General features: G+C 44.7%; 2 protein-coding genes across 4 annotated transcripts in view; both read left to right on the top strand.

Annotated features, from left to right (window-relative positions):
* LOC309524727 (uncharacterized protein) overlaps positions 1–27,690 on the top strand; it is a 123,042-nt gene that overhangs the window by 31,598 nt on the left and 63,754 nt on the right. The window lies entirely within an intron of this gene.
* Positions 1,658–8,032, top strand: LOC309525000 (uncharacterized protein). Of its 3 annotated transcripts, none has more exons than XM_082210310.1 (2): positions 1,658–1,780; positions 3,764–8,032. In XM_082210310.1, exons 1-2 carry the CDS (start codon positions 1,735–1,737, stop codon positions 5,044–5,046), a joined length of 1,329 nt encoding a protein of 442 aa, XP_082066436.1. In that variant the 5' UTR covers positions 1,658–1,734; the 3' UTR covers positions 5,047–8,032. The 3 variants fall into 3 exon arrangements, with proteins under 3 accessions (XP_082066436.1, XP_082066438.1, XP_082066437.1); XM_082210312.1 differs by having other exon boundaries at positions 1,714–1,771; XM_082210311.1 differs by having other exon boundaries at positions 1,726–1,780; positions 3,767–8,032.

Below are 27,690 nucleotides of genomic sequence, written 5' to 3'. Positions count from 1 at the left end.
ATACTGAAGTATCAGATCTGGAAGGACGTGGTAATAGATTTGGTTAGCATTCTGAATTTTGGTATGAGAAAACAAAGGTGCACAAGGGATTCCTGAACCACGTTATAAGGAAATCAATTCACCAAGTATGGGACAAATATTTATTAGAGAACAAGACACCTTTGTGGCTTTCCCCATTAGAAACCATATCTGTAAAAAGAGGTAAACACGAAACTGGGCAACATACAAAGATCTGTTAACAGAAGTAGAAAACAAATTAAAGGTGAAAAAATATGAGGATATAAAAGCTCGGTTAACAGGTTGGTTACAATATTGCCAAATAAATGACATATTCAGAGGTGACAAAGAGAAGGACTTTGCGAAGGAATTCTCAAAGTTCAAAAATGAATTATTAGAAAATAATGAGAAATTGTTATCAAGAATGTACAAACCACTGTTGGAATGGGAGACGAAAGATGAAGAGGTTAAAGCTGTAATGATACACTTGGGCAAAAGACATAGGTTAGAATTGTTGTTGTTGTTGTTGTTTAGTCGTGTCCGACTCTTCGTGACCCCATGGACCAGACCATGTCCAGGCACTTCTGTCCTCCACTGCCTCCTGCAGTTTGATCAAACTCATGCTAGTAGCTTCAAGAACACCATCCAACCATCTCATTCTCTGTCGTCCCCTTCTCCTTGTGCCCTCCATAGGAAAAGCTGTGGAAAGAGATTTTAAAATTCACGGCATGTAGTTCATTAAAAGAAAATGATATGAAGATGTACTGATGGTATTTGACTCCAGTAAAGCTTCCTGAAATGTATAAAGAGATCTCTAATTTATGCTGGAAATGTAAGGATAAGGAAGGAACTATTTTTTTCACATGTGGTGGACGTGTAAAAAAGTAAAGGGCTTCTGGGAAATGATACACAATGAACTTTTTAAAATTCTTAAAATTACGTTTGTTAAAAAAAACCAGAGGGTTTTTTATTAGGAGTAATAGTAGAAGAATTGCCAAGGAAGCAGAAGAGACTGTTTATTTATGCGACTCAGTGGCGTAGTGTGGGGGGTGCAGGGGGGGGCCTGGCGCAACATCTGGGGGGGGCGCTCGCCGCCTCCAGAGTCGCCGAAGAGCCTCGGGCGCAGGCTGCAGCAGAGCCCCATGGCTGCAGCCCAGGCAGCAGCAAGAAGAAGCTGGCAGCGGCGGCAGGTTAGGGGTTAGGGGCGCAAATTACTTGCCTTGCCCCGGGTGCTGACAACCCACGCTACGCCACTGATGCGAGTACAGCAGCCAGAATGCTACTAGCCCAGATGGGGAAAGAAGGGAAGGTCCCAACGAAAGAAGAATGGATGACTAGATGACTGGCTAAGGAATATAATTATATGCAAGGTGAATAAGGGGGGGGGATGGAAACCAGGGGGGCTAGGGGGGAAGCCATTTATTGCAAATTTGGATTGGATATCTGTGTACCAAAAGGAAAAATGTTATTTTGAAAATTGAAAATTAAAAAATATATATTTTTAAAAATACTTTAGAAAACGTTTTGGGGCGCCCGTGCAGCTGATCCAGCGGGGCTTTCCAGAGGCGAGAACGGCGCCTCTCCTGCTTTCTGCCCGGAGAAGCACAGAGGCTCCTGCCGCTCGGCTCCGAAACGGTTAAGAGCAGCGGCGACAGACCTGAGATTCCTAGAGCGGAAGAAAAAAGGCTGTCGGGAGAATAGCAGCTTCCGCTTCCTGTCCCGCTGGGGGGGTGGAAGATGCCGAATATGGCGGCGGCTGTCCTTCCTTGCGGAGGCGCTGCAGGTGGGTCATATTGTTATATATTATAACGGGGGGGGTGGAGTGGGGGTGCTGCTGGAGGGAGTTGTGGGGAGGGATTTTTTTTAAAAAAAAAAACCCTGTTAGGCAAACCGTTTCAATGTAAGTTTTTTTCTGTGTCTCCTTTTTCTAGTCGTCAGTTTATCCAGATTTTCACATTTTTAAAGATCTCTTGAAAATTGTTCAGCATTTTGGTGCAGATCTCGCCTAATGCTCACGCTTTTGCAAATGGTATTTCCCCAAATATTTACTTTTCCCATAATTAATGCATTCTGTATATAATTCCGCTAAAATAATGCATTTATAGGGCTTTCCCCCTTTGTATGGGGGTAGGACATCTTTTCCCAATGGAAGGGAGGATCTTTCTCCTCCTCTCCTCCCTGCAGGCCAACCTGGGCAGGTGGGGGGACCTTCCTTGGGCTCCCCATAGGGCTTGGGGTCAAGGCAAAGCCTTAAGCATTGGGAAACCTACTTTAGGGGCTGCCCCTGGAACCTGTAATAATTTTTATCCGGCCTGATTTTATTATAATTTATTAAAATTGTATACCTCCCTGTACCCACAGGCCTTAGGGCAGTTCACAGGATAAAATCGCAATATAAAAACTCAAAGTACACAATCAAAACATAAACAAAATCAACCCAATAACCCCCCGCAAACCACACACATTTTAAAACATTTGTGTTTCAATTAAATACAGCAGTTCTGGGCAGAAGACGTTAAAAAAGAGGAGAAACAAGCAACTTCAAGTCCACATTAAAATTCCAAGTGTGGCTGAGGCCTTAGTTAGACAGGCTACTGCTACTACTACTACTAACACCCCTGAGCACCCTCTCCCACCAGTGTCTTGCCTCGGTAATGGACTGGATGAGAGCCAACAAATTGAAGCTCAATCCAGATAAGAGTGAGGCTCAGTTAGTGGGTGCTTCCCTAGAGCAGATGGCTGGAAGGTCGCCTGCTCTTGATGGGGTTACACTTCCTCTGGAGGAGCAGGTTCGTAGCTTGGGGGTTCTCCTGAATCCTTTGCTGTTGCTCGAGGCGCAGATGGCCTGGAGTGCCTTTCATCAGCTTTGGCTGGTAGCCCAGTTACACCCCTATCTGGACAGGAATAGCTTATCTACCGTTATCCATGCTCTGGGAACTTCAGCGTTAGATATAGATATGCCTTGGAAACTCACTTTCCTCTCAAAGCTTCTCATTTTTTATGTCCATGGAGCTTTCATGGCATAATACTGGAGTGGGTTGTCAGTTTCTTCACCAGGTGGATCACATTTAGTCTAAACTCTCGGCTGACCTGTCTGTCTTGGGTGACCCTGCATGGCATAGGTCATAGCTTCTCTGACTTATTCAAGCTCCTTCACCACGACAAGGCAGTGATCCATGAAGGGATAGACACCTTTAAGTGCCATGCAAACATGTTCCTTTTTAACCAGGCTTTTGCTTGATATGTTTGACATCCTATAGTCTTTTTCAAAGGTGGCTCTTTTTTGGGGGGGGGGGTATTGGGTTGTTATGTTTATTCTGATTACATATGATGTGATCTTTTCTGCGAACCACGCTGAGTCCTCCGGGTTTAAGGCGGTATATAAACTCAATAAACAATAATACCATATTAATACTTTCATTATTGGTACCCCACGGATCTGACTGGCTTCCCCAGCCACTCTAGCTGGCTTCTAACAAATATAAAAGCATAATAAAACATTTAAAACTTCCCTCTACATGGCTGCCTCCAGTTGTCTTCTAAAAGTTATATAGTTGTTTGTTTCCTTGACATCTGACGGGATAGCTTTCCACAGGGTGGGCACCACTACCAAGAAGGCCCTATGCCTCGTTCCCTGTAACTTCCCTTCTCACAGGGAGGGAACTGCCACAAGGCCCTTGGAACCTGGATCTCTGTGTCCTGACTGAATGATTGGTGTGAAGACGCTCCTTTAGCATTTCATCAGTTTGCCTTTTTATTCCATCAGGAGATGTTGAAGGGATGCTGGCAGAAGGGGAACAATCAGAAGTGTCACCCAAAGAATCCAAAGAGCAAAGGAAGCTGAGGGTTCAAGATGGAAGCCGAAGGCGAGAAGGGAGACGAAAGCAGAAGCCGGAGGGTGACTCTTGTACGTCTCAGGGTGGTGAAAATCAAATTCCTAGAGAGGAGAAAAAGCATGAATGCACCGTGTGTGGAAAGAGATTTGGTCGTCGCTCAACTCTTACTTTACATCAAAGAACTCATACAGGGGAGAAACCGTATACATGTTTAGAGTGTGGAAAGAGCTTCAGTGAACGTGGTAAGCTTACCTTGCATCAAAGAACTCATACAGGGGAGAAACCGTATACATGTTTAGAGTGTGGAAAGAGCTTCAGTGTCAGTGGTAACCTTACCTCGCATCAAAGAACTCATACAGGGGAGAAACCGTATACATGTTTAGAGTGTGGAAAAAGCTTCAGTCGATGTGGCCAGCTTACTACGCATCAAAGATCTCATACAGAGGAGAAACCGTATACATGTTCAGAGTGTGGAAGGAGCTTCAGTGAGAATGGTGCCCTTACCTCGCATCAAATAACTCATACAGGGGAGAAACCGCATACGTGTTTGGAGTGTGGAAAGAGCTTCAGTCACTGTAGTGCCTTAATCTTGCATCGAAGAACTCATACAGGAGAGAAACCGTATACATGTTCCGAGTGTGGAAAGAGCTTCAATCACACTGGTACCCTTACCTTGCATCAACGAACTCATACAGGGGAGAAACCGTATACATGTGCAGAGTGTGGAAGGAGCTTCAGCCAGAGTGGCAGCCTTAGCTCGCATCAAAGAACTCATACAGGGGAGAAACAGCATACGTGCTTGGAATGTGGAATGAGCTTCGCTCGCAGCAATGGGCTTACTAGACATCAACAAACTCATCGAGGCAGCAAACCTTATAAATGCTGGGAATGTGGCAAGAGCTTCAGTCGCATCGACCACCTTTCCTCGCATGAAAGAATTCATACAGGGGAGAAACGATATACATGTTTCGAGTGTGGAAAGAGCTTCAGCCACAGTTCCAGCCTTACCTTCCATCAAAGATTGCACACAGGAGAGGAACCATATAAATGTTTGGAGTGTGGGAAGAGCTTTAGTCGTGGTAGCTTACTTACATTGCATCAAAGAACTCATACAGGGGAGAAACCGTATACATGTTCAGAATGTGGAAAAAGCTTCAGTCAGAGTAGCTCCCTTAAGTCGCATCAACGAACTCATACAGGGAAGAAATCTTAGAAATGTTTGGTTTATGGAAAGAACTTCAGTGACAGGGGCTCGCTTCCTAAACAATAAAGAACTCGTACAAGGGAAACATCTTAGAAAGGGTTGTCGTGTGGGAAGATCTTTAATCATAACAAATAACTCCTACAGAGAGTAAACCAATGATCGTGTTCTGGTCCCCCCAGGACAGCCATTATTGGATTGGAAGAACTTTCTGACAGTAAGAGGTGTTTTGACATTGGAACAGTCTCCTTCGGTGGGAGGTGGGCTCTCCTTCCTTGGAGGTTTTTAAGCAGAGGTTGGATGGGCTTCTGCTATGGATGCTTTAGCTGAGATTACTTCATTGCTGGGGGTTGGACTGGATGACCCTTTTGTTGTTTAGTCGTTTATTTGTGTCCGACTCTTCATGACCCCATGGACCAGAGCACGCCAGGCACTCCTGTCTTCCTCCACCTCCCGCAGTTTGGTCAGGCTCATGTTTGTAGCTTCGAGAACACTATCCAACCATCTCGTCCTCTGTCGTCCCCTTCTCCTTGTGCCCTCCATCTTTCCCAGCATCAGTGTCTTCTCCAGGGAGTCTTCTCTTCTCATGAGGTGGCCAAAGTATTGGAGCCTCAACTTCACTATCTGTCCTTCCAGTGAGCACTCAGGGCTGATTTTCTTAAGAATGGATACATTTGATCTTCTTGCAGTCCATGGCACTCTCAACGAGTCTCCCCCAGCACCATAATTCAAAATCATCAATTCTTCGGTGATCAGCCTAGATGACCCTTGGGGTCCCTTATAACTACAGTTCTATGATTCTATATACATCATCTGCTAGACAGCTGTTGTCACAAGCTTGGCAAATCCAGACATATACTTGATCATCAGATAATGCCAATATTATTCACTTGGACTGTGCTGTTTGAATCCATGTACAATTCTAGGTGCCTATTCTATAGTTTTGCTTTTCATATCCTAATTTTCAACTGCTGTTACTTGTAGCGTTCCCAAAGCAAGGAAGGATTCAGAAGATCAGTAAAGGAAGGAAGGAACGGTAGTATTCACCATCTCTTCCTGAACTCTCTTCCTGGCCCTAAGATCTATCTAAAGATTAACAAACTACATCAAAGTAACCTATTAACTTTATGGCCTAGGGTGCCTGGTTCAGCAACTGGTCTGTGTCCTAGAATGCTTATACGTGCTTGTCAGACAGAGAGAAAAGGCAGTAGAGAAAAATGGTGTAGATGCAGAGGCTTGTGGGATTTGATCAGAAATTTTTGTCAATGAATTATAGAATCATAGAGTTGGAAGAGACCACAAGGGCCATCGAGTCCAACCCCCTGCCAAGCAGGAAACACCATCAGAGCACTCCTGACATATGGTTGTCAAGCCTCTGCTTAAAGACCTCCAAAGTAGGAGACTCCACCACACTCCTTGGCAGCAAATTCCACTGTCAAACAGCTCTTACTGTCAGGAAGTTCTTCCTAATGTTTAGGTGGAATCTTCTTTCTTGTAGTTTGGATCCATTGCTCCGTGTCCGCTTCTCTGGAGCAGCAGAAAACAACCTTTCTCCCTCCTCTATGTGACATCCTTTTATATATTTGAACATGGAGATTTCCGGGTTAGCGCGATCGGCTAATGGCGGATTCCCTCCGAGCTCCGGAGGGAATCTGCTCAACAGGGGCCGGGTCTTGCCGTGCCAGCGACGCGGGGACCCTTAAAAACCAGCGGGGGAGGTGCAAAGAGGAAGTCCGTCTCCCCCCCCCATTGTAAACAGTTTCAAGCAAGGATTTGCCAACTAAGGTTGCGAGAAGAGCTGTTTTTTCTTCCTGACTGGATAAAAGTTATTAATTCCACGGATTTAAAAGTCTAAGTTACTGTGCTGGGGGACAAGAGTTTATTTGTTTAGATTAAGTGCCACTCTTCTCGAGACCGGGAGTAACCCGTGAAAAGAGCCTGCTGAGGGTTTACAGAAGACTTTGACAGCTGTCAAATTAGCTGTCAAGGTCGGAAAAAACTGAAAGCTTTGGCTTTAGCCGGTTATATTGTTACAAAGTATTGAAAGAAAGATTGATACAAATAAATTTGACTTTTGGATCGGAAGTGAAAGGAATATTAAGTAACCAGAATCCCTCTAGAGGGGATTCACGGACATTACAAGAATGGAAATAGGTCAGAAAATTCTGGCAGATCTGGATGAGGTTATCGTTCTCATGGGAAAACTGCGAAAGATGTATGAGCAAGGCCATGTTTTGTCTACAAGTCCTGCAAAACCGAAGTCAACAGTAAATATACCCTCTGAGTTGGAAAAGGACTTGATGTTCAAAACACAGGCAGCTGGACAGGAAAAGAAACCAAAGACTGAAGAGGAGGAAAAGATACTTGCTGAACAGGAGGAGCAGAAAGGAGATGTGGCCGAAATGTTACAGAAGGTAAACGAGAGCCGGAGACCTGTCAAGATGACTTCAAGCTCGACCAAGGTGGAAGCTGGAGTATTTGGGACACATGGATTTAACAAACAGAGCTTGAGCTCCACCTCTAAACAAGTAGGCCTAGCTGGAAGGATCATGGACATTATCGAGAAAGTGCCTCTTCGAGTTCGGGTGTCAATCATAAGGGACTTTCAAAGAAGCCGGCTGAAAGGGACTGAGAGAGATTTGAGAGCCTCGGACGTAAGGTCACCAGGCTAAAAAGACGGACTAATGGACTATGGTTTGGGATTGAAACGGGGGAAAGAAGGGTGGGGTTTGGAAGTCCAAAGGGGGCCTGATCTTTATTTTGCTGTGTTAAAATTTTATGTTGCTTATCATTATAAGAATGGGGAATTCGTGGAAGGGAAATAGGGTCAACCTTAGAAAAAGTTTTTTTTTTTCGTTTTTTTTACATATGATCAAGGTATATAATTTGAAAGTTGTCTTATAAACTGAACTAAATATAATAATGAACTAAGGGTTAAAATCTACTATAAAGAAATACATTAACAAATTAAGGTTAAGACATTAGGGATAAAAACTTGTTGAACAAATAATTGGATGTGGAATACAAGAAGGGGAGGTGAGGGGAAGTCGTGAAAAGAAGTTACTGAAAATGAGATCTTAAAGGTGGAACTTTTTTGTGCTTTTCTTTGTTTTTCTGTTTTGTCTTTTGTATATTTTGAAACTTTAATAAATATTATTTTTAAATATATATATATATATATATTTGAACATGGCTATCATATCACCCCTTAGCCTCCTCTTCTCCAGGCTAAACATGCCCAGCTCCCTTAGCCGTTCCTCATAAGGCACCGTTTCCAGGCCTTTGACCATTTTGGTTGCCCTCCTCTGGACACGTTCCAGTTTGTCAGTGTCCTTCTTGAACTGTGGTGCCCAGAACTGGACACAGTACTCCAGGTGAGGTCTGACCAGAGCAGAATACAGTGGCACTATTACTTCCCTTCATCTAGATGCTATACACCTATTGATGCAGCCCAGAATTGTCACCCATCTTGTATTTGTGCCTCTCATTTTTTTTGCCCAAGTGCAATACTTTACATTTCTCCCTGTTAAAGTTCATCTTGTTTGTTTTGGCCCAGTTCTCTAATCTGTCAAGGTCGTTTTGAAGTGTGATCCTGTCCTTTGGGGTGTTAGCCACCCCTCCCAGTTTGGTGTCATCTGCAAATTTGATCAGGATGCCCTTGAGTCCATCATCCAAGTCGTTGATAAAGATGTTGAATAAGACCGGGCCCAAGACAGAACCCTGTGGCACCCCACTAGTCACTCTTCTCCAGGATGAAGAGGAACCATTGATGAGCACCCTTTGGGTTCGGTCAGTCAGCCAGTTACAAATCCACTGAGTGGTAGCATAGTCAAGACCGCATTTTACCAGCTTCTTTACAAGAATATCATGGGGCACCTTGTCAAATGCCTTGCTGAAATCAAGGTAGGCTACATCCACTGCGTTCCCTTCATCTACCAGGCTTGTAATTCTGTCAAAAAATGAGATCAGGTTAGTCTGACATGACTTATTTTTCAGAAATCCATGCTGACTATTGGTGATCACAGCATTCCTTTCTAGGTGCTCACAGACTGTTTGCTTAATGATCCGCTCCAGAATCTTCCCTGGTATTGATGTCAGACTGACTGGGCGGTAATTATTTGGGTCCTCTCTTTTCCCCTTTTTGAAAATAGGGACATTTGCCCTCCTCCAGTCTGCCAGGACATCGCCTGTTCTCCAGGAATTCTCAAAGATGACTGCCAGTGGTTCTGAGATCACATCTGCCAGTTCTTTTAATACTCTTGGATGCAGTTCATCTGGCCCTGGAGACTTGAATGCATCTAAACTAGCCAAGTATTCTTGTACTATCTCCTTAGTTATTCTGGGCTGTGTTTCCTTTGCTGAATCATTTGCTCCAAATTCTTCAGGTCGGGCATTGTTTTCTTTATCGGAGAAGACTGAGGCAAAGAAGGCATCGAGGAGTTCAGCCCTTTCTGTGTCCCCTGTTTGCATTTCACCATATTCTCCTCTGAGTGACCCCACTGTTTCTTTGTCCTTTCTTTTGCTACGAACATACCCATAAAAGCCTTTTTTGTTGCTTTTAACCTCTCTAGCAAGCCTGAGTTCATTCTGTGCTTTAGCTTTTCTGACTTTGTGTCTACACGTGCTGGCTATTTGTTTGAATTCCTCTTTGGTGGTTTCCCCCCTATTCCATTTTTTGTACACATCCTTTTTAAATCTTAACTCGGTTTAAAAGTTCTTTAGACAGCCACCCTGGCTTCTTTAGGCACCTTCCATGTTTCCGTCTCATTGGTATTGCCTGATGTTGTGCTTTTACTATCTCCCTCTTAACAAACTCCCAGCCATCATGAACGCCCTTTCCTTTTAGTATTACTGTCCATGGGATCTCACCCAGCACTTCCCTAAGTTTTATGAAGTCGGCTTTCTTAAAGTCAAGAAATTGAGTCCTAGTATGCTTGGCTGCTCCTTTCCACTGTATAGTAAACTTCAGAAGAGCATGATCACTCGCGCCTAATGATCCTTCCATTCTACCCCACTAACCAGGTCATCAACATTGGTTAGGACCAGATCTAAAATGGCTGTTCCTCTTGTTGCTTCTCCCACTTTCTGGACAATGAAGTTGTCTGCAAGGCCAGTGAGGAATCTGTTTGACCTTATGCTCTTGGCTGAGTTTGACATCCAACAAATATCCGGGTAATTGAAGTCCCCCATTACTACTATCTCCCTTCCTTTTGCATGCTTGGCCAGTCAGCGCAATGCGGACACAATGGCTTGATGCATATTTTATCATTCCTCATAATAATCCTGTCTGATCACTACAGTTATAGCTGCTATCTCTGTTTCATGTGCATCACAAAATGAAACAGAAAGCTTTACGAAAATAAAATCTTCATGATTTTTTTTTTTAAAAAACCCTCATGAGTCCCACCTACACTGGAAAAAAATTGTGGGATCTGCTCACATCCCTCATGTTTAGCTTACTGCAATGCACCGTACAAAGAGATACAGTTGAAGGTTGGGCCACAGGCTGTAGCTGGTGCAGAACGCAATAGCCAGGTGGCTTGTGTGAGAAAGGTTAAAAAAGGTAAAGGATCCCTGGACAGTTAAGTCCAGTCAAAGGCAGCTATGGGGTTGCAGTGCTCATCTTGCTTTCAGGCCGAGGGAGCTGGCGTTTGTCCACAGACAGCTTTCTGGGTCATGTGGCTAGCATGACTAAACTGCTTCTGGCGCAATGGAACACCATGACGGAAACCAGAACTCACGGAAACACCGTTTGCCTTCCTGCCACAGTGGTACCTATTTACCTACTTGCACCGGTGTGCTTTCGAACTGCTAGGCAGGAGCTGGGGCAGAGCAGCAGGAGCTCACTCCGTCGCACAGATTCGAACCGCCAACCTTGCCATCAGCAAGCCCCAGAGGCTCAGTGGTTTAGACCACAGTGCCATCCATGTCAGGCTTGTGGGAGGAAACTACTGTCAGCATAGAACAGCCTGCTAGTGGGATTTGCACTTGCTACCAATCTGCTCCTGGGCTGAGTTCAAGGAGTTTGTACTCACATGCAAGTCCCTGTTCTGCTCAGTGCCAGATATATACAGCAGAGATTCTCCTGCAAGTTCCAAAGATCTCCAAAGCACAGACCCAGAATGGGGCTTTTAGTGTCACTGTTTGTGTTCTGTGGAATGGCAACCCTTTGGGGGGGGGGGCGGGAATTGGGACCTTTTCCCACCTTTTCCAGCTAGATAAATAGATTTTAATAATGGGTGTCCACTTGTTATGGTTTTAGTCTTATTTTTATTTGTTGCCTTTGTGTATATAACTGCTTTTTAAAACATTTTTATATAAATTGCCTTGAGACGGTGGTTTAGAAGGCAATCAATTATTTTGTAAAAATATTTTTAAAATACTTTTCACGTAAAATACATTTCACTAATTTTACAATCATTTTGACATTTCAAGGTTTGACTTCCTTCCCCCTCTTTCTGCGGTTCCTTAAATTTATTTTTAATATCTTCTGCATATCCAAATTAACTTAATTTGTTCATTTATTCCTCTTCTTTAAATATATACTGGTATGAAACTGCAGGTTATTAGAATAATCCTACCAATGTTTTTATCTGTTTACAATTTATCTGTAAATATTCAATAAACCATTTCCATTCTTTTATTTTAAAAAAATGTTATCTTGATTTCTTACTCTTCTGGTAAGTTTCGCCATAGGCAATCATATTTAAGGCAATCCTCCTGTGGATTTTTGTTAAATGGGAAAACGGTAGATAAACAGAAGCAGAGCTGTAGAAAGAGATTTCCAGAGGATATACACAAATAGATAAATCTCGCTGGACGAAAAGAATAAGACTTGTGATGCTGACACACAGTCGTTAAACCCGTTGAGTATTGCTGATTAATTTACTTGCATTTCTGAAAATATATTATCATCAAGCAGAGTAAAAGGGAACCTTACTGAGAGAGGACACGATCCTGTAAATCTCCTTCATAATTTGGCTGTGCAGGGCTCTCTGGTCAGGACCCAGCAGAGCCCATTCCTCTTCAGTGAAACTGAGTCCTGAGTGGGAGGGGGGGGGAATGCTTCCTTGCAGGACTTCCGGGTTAGCACCATCGGCGAAATGGCGGAGTTCCTCCGGTCAGAGGAACTGGCTCTGTGGAAACCACGGCGAAGGTGGGGACCTGCTAGAAATTCCAGGTGGAAGAAGCCTGGGAACGTGGGGTTCGGCAGAGCACCAGGAGCGCCTCCCCTACTCACGGGGGACTCCTTTTTGGGACTCCGGAGTGAAGTAAGGTGATCGGCGCGGTGCTGCAAACTGACTGCTATTTTCACGGAGGGAAGCCGCATTGCCATTGCCGGAGAGCGCTGACTTTTTCCTGTCGACAATTGGACTCTAAACAAGTACCCATGAGTAGAAACGGAAAATTGGATCAAGAAATATCTTAATTTGGCACTGAAGCGGGAAGGTTCAAAACAGGAAGTCTGCCTTCCGCTTTCTGTAAATAGACTGACGCAAAAATCTTGTAAGCTAATAGCCTGGAAAGTCACTTTACAAAGGTCGAAATTCCCTTCATTTATAACCATTAAAACCCCCTTGGAAGCAGGAGGGAAGGGGGGGAAATTAAACTGTTCAAGCCTGCTGGAGAGGGAGCAAAGGAGAATAAGTTTCCACCGTCTCAAACCTGGGAACGGGGTGTCAGAGACAGAAATTATCGGAGACGTACATTGACTGTGAATGGAATATTTTGACAGTAAGAAAAAAGAGAAACAAGTTGATTCCAATGTTGCCTGTTGTATTTTAAAGAAACAAAATACAGTGGTGCCCCGCAAGACAAATGCCTCGCAAGACGGAAAACCCGCTAGACGAAAGGGTTTTCCGTTTTTGAGTTGCTTCGCAGGACGAATTTCCCTATGGGCTTGCTTCGCAAGACGAAAATGTCTTGTGAGTCTTGAGCTTTTTTTCCGCTCCCCCCCTTTTCCTAAGCCGCTAATAGCCTTTTAGCAGCTAAGCCGCTAAGCCTTTAATAGCCGCTAAACCGCTAATGGCGCTAATCCGCTAAGCCACTAATAGGGTTGCTTCGCAAGAAAAAAAAACCGCTAGACAAAGACACTCGCGGATCGGATTAATTTCGTCTTGCGAGGCACCACTGTATTCGAAAATTGAAAGTAACTTTCTTTTGTTGGACATGATTTAAAAAGATGGACACAAATAGAAATTGAATCCTCTAGAGGGATCTTGTCAAATTGTTGCTGCAGTTCACTTGGAGACTTCACAGCTGTGAGATTAACATCGTGGGACCAGACTGTGACCTTGAATAAAAATGTGTTTGGAAGAATTCCTGGTGCTTGCTTTTTGCAAGACAAGTGCTTTGTTGGAGCAGTTGCATGAGAAGTTGGATTTGATGACTGTTGTAATCAGTGAATGTGGACAAGTAGGGAATACTGACATAGAAATCATATAGGGACCAACCCAGGAAACTGGTTCGACTGGCCAAATGCAAGGGCAGACAATAATGAAGGAAACTACGGTTCTACCTCAAGCAACACAAATGGAGAGACCCGAGGCCCTACAGGAGCATAGGCCGCTGTTTTGGAAGAATGAACTTGAATTAGGTCAGAGGGAGTTTGGAGCTGAGGAGGCTCTCAACTTTGGAGAGATTTTAAAATATGCTGTTAAAGATCTTTTGGATTATATTGATGACTGTGGGGAGTGGGACTGTGGGGAATGGGCTGGTCTGATGCGGGGAGATGGACATGAGTATGGGTGGAAATTCCCCGGAGACCTACTCCCTAAGGAGAAAGGAAAGAAACTAAGAAAGAGACCAACAAAAGACAAGGAAAAGTGCAAAAATAAACAAGAAGAAAAATATCTGCAGAAGGGGCATGGAAGAGACTTAAGAGCCTCGGATATCAGACTACCAGGTTGATGGACTAGATGGAATGGATAGCAAGGACTGACATAACCCAAGACCAGAAAGAAGGGACGTTGGATGAAAATTGGAAGTGTCTATAAAGAAAAATTTTTATTTTGGGAATTAGTGTAAAATTAATGAATATTGGGGAGAATGTTGGAATGAAATTGTCTGGCTTTAGCAGAAATGATATAAGGATAAATAAGTATTAAGTTTTTTAAGTTTTAAGGTATTTTATGGTATTTTATAGTAAGATAAGGTTAAGGTATTTTATGGTAAGATAAGGTAAAATTAAGTAAGGTAAATTGAATAATAGAATATGGTGAAAGATGGATAGGATATATAGAGTTAATTAATTGGTTATAAGCTAAAATATTGAAAGGATTTGCTGAAACAATGACTGAATCAGGATACAAGAAGAGGGAGGTGTGAGGAAGTTGGGGAAATAGGCAGATGAAAGATAGGATATGGAATGACTGATTTGTTTTAAACTATTTTTATTTTTCTGTACAGTGGTGCCTCGCAAGACGAAATTAATTCGTTCCGCAATTCTCTTTGTCTTGCGAGTTTTTCGTCTTGCGATGCACGGTTTCCCATAGGAATGCATTGAAAATCAATTAATGCGTTCCTAGGGAAACCGCATTCAGACCAGGTCCGGGGACAGTCTGTCCCCGGACCTCTTCTGAAGGCTGGGGGGGGGGACGAGGGCTTTTCTTCCCACCCCCAGCATTTTAAAAAACCCCGGGACAGCGGAGGACTTCTCCGCTGTCCGGGCGATCTTAAAATGCTGGTGGGCGGCATTTTAAAATCGCCCCGGGACAGCGGAGGACTTCTCCGCTGTCCGGGGCGATTTAAAAGCCCCTGGGAAGGCAGGCAGGGGGGACAAAGACTTTTGCCCCCCGCCAGCCTTCAGAAGAGGTCCTGGACCTCTTCTGAAGGCGGGCGGGGGGCGAAAGTCTTTGTTCCCCCCCGCCTGCCTTCAAAAGCCCTCCGGGACAGCGGAGAAACGCGCTGTGTTTCTCCACTCTCCCGGGAAGGCAGGCAGGGGGGAACAAAGACTTTCGCCCCCCGCCCGCCTTCAGAAGGTGTTCCCTCCCCACCGCCAAGCTTCGGAGCATGGTTCCGAAGCCCGCCGGCGGCGGGAGGAGGCGTTCCCGCCCCACCGCCCGGCTTCGGAGGAGGTCCGAGGACAGTGGGGAAGACGCGCTGCGCTTCCCCGCTGTCCCGGATATTTCCCTATGGGCTGTCGTCTTGCGAAGCAAGCCCATAGGGAAATTCGTCTTGCGAAGCGCCTCCAAAACGGAAAACCCTTTCGTCTAGCGGGTTTTCCGTCTTGCGAGGCGTTCGTCTTGCGAGATACCACTGTATTTTGTATCTTTTTGTTTTCTTTTTCTTCACTTTTTTTCTTCTTTTTCATATTTTTGTATTTCCTCTGAAATTTTAATAAATATTATTATATAAAAAAATGCTTCCTTGCAAATGTAAAAATAGACCGGCCTACAAGCAAAATCCCAAAGCCTTGTTAAGGGGAGGGGAATGGGCATTACCCTCAGGATTAATATACATTGGCACCTTGGTTCTCAAACTTAATCCATTCCGGAGGTCTGTTCCCAAACCAAAGCATTCCAAAACCAAGGCGCGCTTTCCCATAGAAAGTAATGCAAAATGGATTAATCCGTCCCAGACGTCTGAAAACAACCCCTAAAACAGCAATTTAACATGAATTTTACCATCTAATGAGACCATTGAGCCATAAAATGAAAGCAATAAACAATGTACTGCAATCACACAATCAGTCAATCAGTAGCTGAACTGAGTTCCACACAGTCACAAAAACAAAACAAAAGGAGCCTCAAAAACAATAATGCAAAATAAATAGCAAACACAGACAGACCTCAGTGTAACACTCAAAACGGAAGTGTGGCAACACTCAAAACGGAGCATGTTCAACTTCCGGAAAAAGTTTGCAAACCGGAACACTTCTGGGTTTGCAGTGTTTGGGTTCCAAGTTGTTTTAGTAGCAAGGTGTTTGACAACCAAGGTACCACTGTAAACAAGGACAGGAAGACACACCATGGGCGGAATAATTGCCACATACAGGAAGAAGAAGGATACAGTCTGAGCGCCTCGCTTATAATGTTATAAATCATTTAATGTAACACTGCAGTTGTTGTGTAAGGGATTATTATTTTGACCGGAACGTAACTGAAATCAATAAGATTTTGGAACGCAGAAATAAAGAAAACCACCAAACCATTTGAATAATTGGTATTAGTTATTGTATTATAATTTGGCATTGTTATAATGAGGCTATTACTGGACTCCAACATGAATTTGACGAAATGCCGGGAAGACAGGAATTAAAGAAATTGGAGTTCTTGTTGAAACTGCACTGAAAAGGATATATCAAGAACTCTGGCCAAAAGTTTCAATATAAGGAATAATTCCTACTCAAGAGTTGAAGTGAAAAACGTGTATATTCTGCTAAGAATAACAGTTTGAAGCTAGTAGTAAATTTAAACACAACGTGTAAGTACGATAGTTTTAAAGTAATGGTAAGTTTGGATACAACGTTTAAGTACAGAAATAATGTAGTTTCAAATATACAGTGATATAGTACAAAGGTACATGAAATACCAGTGCACAACAATTGTTTTATACAAGTCTCAATAGCAGTCAAAAAGAGTCCATATTATATAAAATCAAAATAAAGAATAAAGGATCAAATAGGGCCAAAAAGGATTATCCGGAGTGTGAATCAGATGTACGACTCAGTAGTGGTGACCAGGACAGGGCCCTGTTTCGGAGTACACGCCTTCTTCAGCTCGGTTTTTTGACGACTATAAATCTGTTGGAAGTCTGTATCATTTAATTCTTTTATGTTTCTTTTTCGACATGTGTCTTAGATAATTACATCCAAGTTTTCTTCCGGTTCTCTGTGCGTAACTGAAATAAATAAGATTTTGGAACGCAGAAATAAAGAAAACCACCAAACCATTTGAATAATTGGTATTAGTTATTGTATTATAATTTGGCATTGTTATAATGAGGCTATTATTGGACTCCAACATGAATTTGACGAAATGCCGGGAAGACAGGAGTGCCTGGCGTGCTCTGGTCCATGGGGTCACGAAGAGTCGGACTCGCCTAAACAACAATTATTGGACTGTAATCGAAAACTAAGAAAAATTATTATATATAAAAAACACGTAATATAACATTGCATTTTTTTTTAAAAAAAAAAAACCCTTCACAGGGCTACTTTCCGATGCCTCCTAAAGGTTATTCCACCGATCTAAAAATTGCAGAGCTGGGAAAGGAAGCCACATTTTCCTCCTCCTCCTGAGTTTTCCCCTGCCGCTGATTTCCATCGCACGGGAGGCAAATGCCAGGGACCCTCCCCGCCCCAGATCGAACCCCCATCCCTGTGGATTCAAGAGGCAGCGAGTTCCAAAGTCTAGCTGCTGCCACGCCAATAAAAGACCGATTTTTTACAGGTACCACGTGGCACCACTAATCGATCAAAGCAGTAGAGGGGCGTCTATAGTCCGGCAGAAACGGGGGGGGGGAGAGAGAGTTTGGGGGGCTTGCAAGGAGGTCGCAAGATGGGCCCCACTTTGCGTTTGAACTGCAGGGAGAAACCCCCAAGCCTCAAAAGTGTGTGGGGTGTGTGTTTGTTTTTGGTCCCTTTCTCCTCTCCCCCAGCCCCAAATAAATCAAGCCCCCCTCCTCTCCGCCTCCTACTCTTCCTAGCTAGCCCGATCCCACCCACCAAACGTCGCTTTGTTTCTCCGAAGAGCTCTGATCATTTCTCTCTGCGCCAGAGAAGGAGGGGGAGATGCAACTTCGCAGAATCACAGGCTGGCAGAGTGGGAAGGGGTCGCCAGCGGTCATCTAGCCCAACCCGCTGCAAATCCAGGATTCGAACCCAGGACCCGGAGAGTCTGATTGCACGGCCAGCTCCCTTTCCACTTCCCCCGCGTTAATGTCTGCCGTGCATGTTTCTGCCTAATACTAATAGAGGGGATTTTTGTCTCTGTGTGTTTTTTGCTGCTCTATTTTCCAAGGGTTAAGATGAACGGAGCTTCCGTTGCTAGAGAGGAAAGCCATCGGGGGAGGAGTTTCCCTCCGTCTCCCAGTCCTTTTCCTGCCCGGCTCCTCACGTGGAGGGAAGCGGCTGCTCTGCACCCCCCCGGTGCCCCCTCCCGGCGCTGCATCCGAGGCCGGATCCGGTGAGACACCCCCCTCCCCCGACCCCTTTGTGCATTGGGCTGGAGGGGATCCACAGGGTCGCAGGGAGGAAGATGCGAGGAGACCCCCCCTCCCTGGGATGGGGTTGCAATTTGGGGTTGGGGGTATCAACCGATTGCTAGGGTGCAACTGGAAGGAAGCGAGACCCTCGCCCCCTTTCGCCCCGTGATCTACTTGGCAAGATCCGTTTCTCAACTAGAGATCCCAGGGAGTGCCGCTGGCTTTCTTTGCCTTCCCTTCCTCCGCTCTGCAAAGCCAGGAGAAGAGGGTCCTTTGCTTTTTTTCTGCGAGGTGGGGGGCACTTGCAGACTTTGCAAGACGCACACGGAGGGGGCCTTCGGTCATGGAAATGTAGAGATGGGAGGGACCCCGTGGTGCATAATAATAATAATTTTATTTATATCCCACTCTCCCCAGCCGAAGCCGGGCTCAGAGCATAGCTGGCAACTTTCCCCTTTTTTAAAGGGACATTCCCTTATTCCGAATAGGATTCCTCGCAAGAAAAGGGAAAAGTTGACAGCTATAGCTCAGAGTGGCTAACAACAGTAAAAGTAACAGTTTACATAAAATCACAATCAATTCATTCTAAAACCAATTCATTCTAAAATCAAGAATCAAATTAATGGCAACCATTGGGCTAGCGTTCTATAAAAAGGACATTGCGGGAACAGGCCAATGGTGCCATCTGGTCCAGAATCCTGTTCTCACAGTGGCCAACCAGTTGCTGGTGTTTTGTATGATTTGATGGTTGTTGTTTTTTACACCTGATGTTTTGAACACATTTTAAAATGAAATTGAATAGCCTGTGTTGTGCCTGAATATAATATCGAAGCACAGGTGGATGGAGGCGTGTTGTGTTTTCCTCTAGGCATTGTGCCTGTCTAATAATAGGATATGGACAAAGGGTCCCAGTTAGTGAGATGCAAGGATGTAGCGAATGGGCAATGGGATCAGTTGTGTGGGAAATGGAGCCTCCATATACAGCAGCAGCCTACCTGAACTCGGACGCAGCAAAGAGATGTCACTTTGATCCACATGAAACCGTTAAAATTGTTCCCAACGAGAGCGAAAACACACCTTCATTAGTAATGTTGGTTTCAACAGATTAATACACTGTCTGCAAGTCGGGGCAACACATGAAAAAACAGATCCTGGACCTGGTGATTTTGGAGCAGTTCCTGGCTGTCCTTCAGCGGAGATGGAGAGCTGGGTCAGAGAATGTGGAGCAGAGCCCAGTTCCCAAATGGGGGCCTTGACTAAAAGTTTCCTCCTGAGTCAGGCAGAGCAGCAGGTGAGCGCAAAATTGCTGAACTCTTTCCGAAAGTCCCGCAAGGAGGAATGTGCCAAACCACAGAGACCTTTGCCTCTGTCCTTACTTTCCTCATAATCCTCGCCGTTCGTTGCTGTTTCAGCTCCAGGATCTGTTTGCAGAAGTGGCCACAGATTTCCACAGAGTAGGGAAGCTTCCCTCGGACGCCAGAGACAGTCATCTACACAGGCAGTCTGTGCCAGAGAGTGACTTAGGTGACACCTCACTGGGTAAGTTTTAAATTGATCATTTTTTATTGATCATGCAAGAAATCAGGGTAGGTCTGGCCCAGGAGGGCTCTTTTGGCAGGGTCTCATCAACATTCATGAAAAAAAACATCCTAAAGCCTTTAAATTTCATTTTTTGTGTCACACGCTGTTAACGAAAGCCCATAATTTATTTGCGTATTAAACTTTTTAAATTAGTAAATCTATTAAAGGTAAAGCTAAAGGTACCCTTGCCCATACGGGCCAGTCTTGACAGACTCTAGGGTTGTGCGCTCATCTCACTCTAGAGGCCGGGAGCCAGCGCTGTCCGCAGACACTTCCGGGTCACGTGGCCAGCGTGACGAAGCTACTCTGGCAAGCTAGAGCTGCACACGGAAACGCCGTTTACCTTCCCGCTAGTAAGCGGTCCCTATTTATCTACTTGCACCCGGGGGTGCTTTTGAACTGCTAGGTTGGCAGGCGCTGGGACCGAGCAGCGGGAGCAGACCCCGCCGCGGGGATTCGAACCGCCAACCATGCAATCGTCAAGTCCTAGGCGCTGAGGTTTAACCCACAGCGCCACCCGCGTCCCACCCAGTAAATCTATTAACTGTGTGTTAAATATTACATATACAGTGGTGCCTCGCAAGATGAAAAGAATCCGTTCTGTGATTCTCTTCGTCTAGCAGCTTTTTCGTCTTGCGAAGCAAGCCTATTGACGGATTAGCGGATTAGCGCTATTAGCGGCTTTTACCGGCTTATCTGCTGATCGGATCAGCTGATAAGCGGCTTAGCGGCTTAGGAAAAAGGGGGGGGAACCCTGCAGGAACTCGCAAGACATTGTTGTCTTGCGAAGCAAGCCCATAGGAAATTCGTTTTGCGAAGCACCTCCAAAACAGAAAACTCTTTCGTCTAGCGAGTTTTCCGTCTTGCGAGGCATTCGTCTTGCGGGGCACCACTGTACAGTGGTACCTCTGGTTGCGAACGGGATCTGTTCCGGAGGCCCGTTCACAACATGAAAAGAGTGGAACCCGTGGGTTGCGATTTGCCACTTCTGCACATGCGTGTGACGTCATTTTGCGCTTCTGCGCATGCGCAAGCGGCGAATCCCAGAAGAAACCCTTTCCGGTACTTCTGGGTCACCACAGGACGTAATCTGAAAGAACGTAACATGAAGCGGACGTAACATGAGGTATGACTGTATAATATTAAATCTATTGCGAACGCTTCAATCTTCAATATGGAAATCTAATTAAGTGTGTGGCCCCCTTGTTCTACATCAGAGTTCTCTTGCGGCCCATGAGAAGTTTGACTGCCCCGCTGTAAATCTGTGAGATGCATTTGATGTTTTCCCAAAATGGGGCACGACAGCATGCTGGTTTTCAGACTTCTCCCCAGCTCAGAAAGGCGTTCCTTTGCGACCCCTTGGATTTCTCCACAAGAGGAAAAATGGGATGAGCTGTAGTTTTGCACAACTAAACTGCATAATGCAAAGGGACGTTCAAGATACATAGGACGGGTGTGTCGTTTTGTGATGTCAACGCGGACCTAGAAATTTCAAAAGAATGCATTAAATTAAAAGAAAAGAGAAATTTGTCAAGCAGCCTCTGAGATTAATGTGCGCTCTGATGGCTTCCCATCACCTTTCTCTCTCACAGGTGGTGGAATAATGCCAGCAACAACTCCTTGGGCATTTTTTCTTCATGGGGGAGCGGAAGAACCTGTACAAGCGACATTTCAGGTAGGTGGAAGCATCCCCGGGAAGGCTGCCAAGAGGAAGCCAAGTTCCTCTGCTCATCTCCCTGCATCTGAACGATTATCTGTCCTCCTTATACATTCATAGCATCTTAGAGTTGGAAGGGATCCAACGGACATCTAGTCCAACCCCCTCCCCACAGTGCCACCCGAGAAATCCTGCAGGATAATACCCAGCCACTTCTCGATACGATAAACTTTATTGTCCTTGTCCCATACAGAACAATGAAATTGAAAAAATCTACATCATTCAAAATGATGTACATTCAAAAACCAACAAGCCTGCTATCCCAACCTGGTTAACCCCCTAAAAACTCTGATACCCCATAAATAAATACAATATACTCCCATAGCATAGAGACTACCTTACACTGTGTTTAAAACCAAAATCGCATTTGGATAGAAACTGTTTCTCAGGCGGCTAGTCCTAGTCTTTATAACCCTGTACCTTCTTCCAGAAGGCAGAAGCTGAAAGAGATCATTTCTGGGGTGCGCACTATCCTGCGCTATCTCTGCAGCTTTCTTGTGACACCTAGAAGTGTAGATTTGATCCAAGGTGGGAAGAGTGCACCCAATTATTCTCTCTGCAGTCTTTACAACCCTGGACAGCATTGTTCTCTTTCTCTCTCTCTCTCTCAATTTTATTAAATTTTCTGTTTTACAATTTTAAAAATTCATTTAAACAAGCTTGAAGTATCAATGACTTCACTTCTTTTCTTTCCGTGGTTCATTTTGCATAGCATAAATCCCTGCATATTTTATATAAACTCAATCATCCAGTATTCCGTTATTACTTCCACCAAAACTTATTTGCACTGCTGAATTTATCTTAATGCTGCCCACGTTTTCAAGTGTACACAATTTCCCCCCATATATTCAATAAACATTTTCCAATCTTCTCTAAATGTATGCTCTTCTTGTTCTCTTATTCTATATGTTATATCCGCAGGCTGCACACATTCCATCAGTTTAAGTTGCCATTCTTTGGTTGGGACCTCGCTCGTTTTCCATTTTGGGGCTAACCAAACACGGGCCGCAGTAGTGACATACTTAAATAACCTTTTTTGACATCTGGGCATTTCCATTTGAATTATCCTCAACAGAAAGGACTCTGATTTGGGGGGGGGGGAGTGCTTTTAAACATTTTTTTCAATTCATTATAAATTATTTCCCAATACTCATTTACCCTTTGTCCACCACATATGAAAGGACGTTCCTTCTACCTCTTTGCATCTCAAGCATTTACCTGATTCAATCTTATACATCTTAGCATTTCTAAAGGTAAAGGTAAAGGGACCCCTGACCATTAGGTCCAGTCATGGCCGACTCTGGGGTTGCGGCGCTCATCTCGCTTTAGTGGCCGGCGTACAGCTTCCGGGTCATGTGGCCAGCATGACTAAGCCGCTTCTGGCGAACCAGAGCAGCGCACGGAAACGCCGTTTACCTTCCCACCGGAGTGGTACCTGTTTATCTACTTGCACTTTGATGTGCTTTCAAACTGCTAGGTTGGCAGGAGCAGGGACTGAGCAACAGGAGCTCACCCCTTCGCGGGGATTCGAACCACAGCACCACCCACATCCCACCTGCCACCTGCGTATGCCTGCTCGGGGTCAAATACCACCTGTAAATCATTTTCAAGTAGTTCTCCTTCAGGGAATAACATGCTGTAAACTTCAGCCACTTTTCCTTGTTGAGTCTTCCGGATTTTGCAAGTAGAGAATTGTGAGATTGTCTGCGAAAGGGCCAATGTTTTCCTTTTCTTTTCAGGCCCGAATTTATTTTGAGGACGTGGCAGTGTATTTCACAGCAGAGGAATGGGCTCGGCTGGATTCTGACCAGAGAGCTCTGCACAGAGAAGTCATGGAGGAGAATTATCTTCTCGTCGCCTGTCTCGGTAAGACGTTGTGTCTTCAGCTCTTTTACTGGTTGTGTTTGTGTAAATGGTTGTAGGGCTTCTATTGCATTCGCTTTGGATCCTTTCCCTAGTGCAGTCTTCTTCAACCTTGGATCCCCAAATGTTGGACTACAACTCCCATCATCCCTGACCAGCCCATCTAAGATAGCAGGTGATGATGATGTGGGTTGTAGTCCATCAATCTTGGCAGAACCAAGGTTGAAAAACATTTCCTTAGCGGATGATGATAGTTATTTAGAATGCATGTGATTGTTCTTAACTAGCTTTGCAATGTTTTAAATGGTATTTTTATCGATATGTTTGCCACCCATGGCTCTCTTGGGAAAGAAGGGTGGGATATAAACCGAAGGAATAATTATTATTATGTTCCTCCACGGGTGACCCTCGAGGTCCCTTCCGATTCTGTGATTCTATTCTATTCCTCATTATGTCCATGAATTATTATTATTTTTACATGTCCACAGGACACTTCTTGTATACGAGGACGTGTCTCCATCCTTGTAGCTGTTGTAAATGCATATTTCAGTCGGCGGCATTTGCAAATTTTTTTTCCTCCCCAAAACTTCTGGTGTGTGTTGTGTTCCCAAAGCAAGGAAGGATTGGACCCTGTTTAATAAAATACACACAAGGCTTGACCAGCAAGACTCTGGGAGGAGGTGCCAATAATAATCTGTCACACCCTGGCCCAGGACCCTTTTATTAACAAAAGAACTTATAACACAGTGCATGTAAGAACCAATCAGATGTCCTCTGAGCATTTCAAAAACATCCCCACGTGGGACAAAGTTAGATCAGAGAAATCCTTTTAACTACTTGAGCATGCATACATGGTTCAGAGTAAATAAAATAGGAATAGGAGGAATGCATTTAGTACCCCCGGAGGTCATAAACAACAGTAAACAGGAGATGAAGGATGGCAATGAAAAATAGTATTTACCATCTCCTTGTGAACTCTCTTCCTGGCCCTTATAGGTAAAGGTAAAGGGACCCCTGACTGTTAGGTCCAGTCGTGACTGACTCTGGGGTTGCAGCGCTCATCTCGCTTTATTGGCTGAGGGAGCCGGCGTACAGCTTCCGGGTCATGTGGCCAGCAGGACTAAGCCACTTCTGGCGAACCAGAGCAGCGCACGGAAACGCCGTTTACCTTCCCGCCAGAGCAGTACCTATTTATCTACTTGCACTTTGACGTGCTTTCAAACTGCTAGGTTGGCAGGAGCAGGGACTGAGCAACTGGAGCTCACCCCGTAGCGGGGATTCAAACCGCCGACCTTCTGATAGGCAAGTCCTAGGTTCTGTGGTTTAACCCACAGCATCACTGGCCCTTAAGATCTACCTAAAGATTAACAAATCTACATCAAAGTAATCTTCTATATTTGTGGCTCAGGATGCCTAGTGAAGCAACCAGTCCGTGTTTAAGAATGCTTATACGTGACTGTCAGGCAGAGAGAAAGAAAATGACAGAGGTACAGAGGCTTGTGGGATTCAATCAGAAATTATTGTCAATGAATCCAGCCCAGTCAAAGCAATGCTTTCATCGCTGACACAATGGCGTGCTCCGTTTTTCATAATTCCTCATAGCAATCCAACCTGACCCCCACAGTGTGCAAATGTTTCACCACTGTAGATGTTGTCACTCCACTGAGAAGGGCTTTCGCCCAAGCGGCAGAGCATCTCTTTTGCCTGCAGAAGGTTTCCGGTTCAATCTTGGCTGTCTTCAGGTAGGGCTCAGAAAGACCCCAGCTTGAAGCCTTGGAGAGATGATGTCTTCCCTACTATCTTTGTCTCTCATAGGTGACAGGATGATGCTGGCAAGACCCCCTCAGCCGTCCCTTCCTCGCGTTGGAGGGGAAGCAGTTGCTGTTGCAAACGATCAGGTATGGATCAGGGAAGAATCATTGGGGAGAAGGAGGAGCCTTCTTATCTCTCTGGTCCGGATGGAAATTCTCTCCTCATCTTTGCTTCTGTCAGAGCTGCCCAAGAGAAAGGCAGTGATCTATAATGAATTGAAAAGGATGTTTAAAATAACGTTCGTAAAAAATAAAATAAAAAACCACCCAGAAGCTTTTCTTTTGGGAATTATAGAGACAGAACAACCTAAACTGTATAGAAATTTATTTATTTGTGCTGCTACAGCGGCAGGAATGTTACTCGCCCCCAATATGGAAAGAAGTCCTAGCAAAGGTCGGCGGTTCGAATCCCCGCGGCGGGGTGCGCTCCCGCTGCTTGGTCCCAGCGCCTGCCCACCTAGCAGTTCGAAAGCACCCCCGGGTGCAAGTAGATAAATAGGTACCGCTTACCAGCGGGAAGGTAAACGGCGTTCCGTGTGCGGCTCTGGCTCGCCAGAGCAGCGTTGTCACGCTGGCCACGTGACCCGGAAGTGTCTCCGGACAGCGCTGGCCCCCGGCCAATAAATGTGAGATGGGCGCACAAACCCCAGAGTCTGGCAAGACTGGCCCGTTTGGGCAGGGGTACCTTTACCTTTACCTTTACAGCGGCAGGAATGTTACTCGCCCCCAATATGGAAAGAAGTCCCAGCAAAGGAAGAATGGATACAAAAACTTAAGGAATATGTGGAAATGGCAAAACTTACCGGAAGAATAAAAAATCGAGATAACAAACTTCTTTATATAAAAGAATGGAAATGGTTTATTGAACATTTACAGATAAATTGCAAACAGATAAGAACATTGGCAGGATTATTGTAATAACCTGCAGTATATATCTAAAGTAGATTAATAAATGAGCAAATTAAGTTAATTGGGATATGCAGAAGATATTAAAAAATAAATTTAAGGAACCGCAGAAAGAGCATAGCTGTCAACGTTTCCCTTTTTTTAAGGGAAATTCCCTTATTCCGAATAGGATTTCTTGCAAGAAAAGGGAAAAGTTGAGAGCTATGAGAAAGAGGGGGAAGGAAGTCAAGCTTTGAAATGTCGAAATGATTGTAAAATTAGTGAAAGGTATATTATTATTATTATTATTATTATTATTATTATTATTATTATTAAACCTGAAAAGTATAAGTTAAGAGAGGGAGAGAGGGAGAGAGAAAGGCTGTGAAGGCCTCTTCAGAAGGTTTAACTTCTGTGGGATAATACACAGCCGTTCTCCCCTGATGAGACTTCTGGGTTTTGCTAGCAGACGCTCTTAATTTCTGTCAAGACAGAAATGTTTCCTTCTCTTTCAGGGTCCGTGGTCCTTTGAGGCTGTGTCTGTGTATTTCACTGAGGAGGAGTGGGCTCTCCTGGATCCTGACCAGAGAGCTCTTCATAGGGATGTCATGGAGGAGAATTATCGCCTCGTCACCTCTCTCAGTAAGACTTTCTTAAGGCCAGTCAAGAGATGGTAAAATGTGTAACTGACGGGCAGCCCATCTAAACTGGAATCTTTTGAAAATATGAAGTGGTTTATAAATGCTTTTATATATACAGGCTTGACTACTGTAATTCGCTCTACGCGGGCTGCCCTTGAAGCTGTCCCAGAAACTCCAGTGGGTGCAGAATGCAGCAGCGAGGCTCCTCACGGGGTCTCTGCCATGGGAGCATATTCACTCAGTGCTGTACCAGCTGCACTGGCTCCCGATGGAGTACAGGGTCAGATTTAAGGTGCTGCTTTTGACCTTTAAAGCCCTTCACGGCTTAGGACCCTCGTACCTACGGGACCGCCTCTCCCGGTATGCCCCACGGAGGACCTTAAGGTCCATAAATAGCAACACCCTAGAGGTCCCGGGCTCTAAGGAAGTCAGATTAGCCCCAACCAGAGCCAGGGCCTTTTCAACACTGGCCCCGGCCTGGTGGAACGCTCTTTCTCATGAGACCAGGGCCCTGCGGGATCTGATTTCTTTCCGCAGGGCCTGTAAGACAGAGTTGTTCCGCCTGGCCTTTGGCTTGGAATCAACTTGATTCCCTCCCCCTCTTTTCCTTTTTCCTTCTGTGATGGAACTCCTATTTGGGGACTTCCCTGGCTTTTTTCTGGCCCATGTAGGATCAGTCTGGATAGTTGGCCCTGGTGGAGATTTGACGTTTTCATCCCCAAAAAGTTTTTTGATTTGAGTTTCTACTGAAATGAGGCTGCATTTTAATGTTGTATTTTAATCTTGTTTTAAAGATGTATTTTAATCAATTGTTTTTATACTTGGTGCTAGCCGCCCTGAGCTCGGTCTTGGCTGGGGGGGTGGGATATAAATAAAATTATTATTATTATTATTATTATTATTATTATTATTATTATTATGACTTCATGTCTTACTGCAGGCCACAAATGGGAAGCCAGGAATACGGGAGACGTATGTTGGATGTCGGCAGGAAGGGACACACATAAAAATG

The sequence above is a fragment of the Podarcis vaucheri genome (genome assembly GCF_965113315.1).
Source record: "Podarcis vaucheri genome assembly, chromosome: 2".
NCBI lineage: Eukaryota > Metazoa > Chordata > Lepidosauria > Squamata > Lacertidae > Podarcis > Podarcis vaucheri.
Note: the sequence above shows the minus strand (reverse complement) of the source record. Positions and strands in the feature narration are given on the sequence as shown.

Bases quoted from the DNA above. Each gene is read 5' to 3' on its own strand.
- LOC309525000 (XM_082210310.1), top strand. From the start codon at position 1,735: ATGCCGAATATGGCGGCGGCTGTCCTTCCTTGCGGAGGCGCTGCAG. The intron at 1,781-3,763 runs GTGGGTCATATT...TTATTCCATCAG, and splicing joins TCCTTGCGGAGGCGCTGCAG to GAGATGTTGAAGGGATGCTG.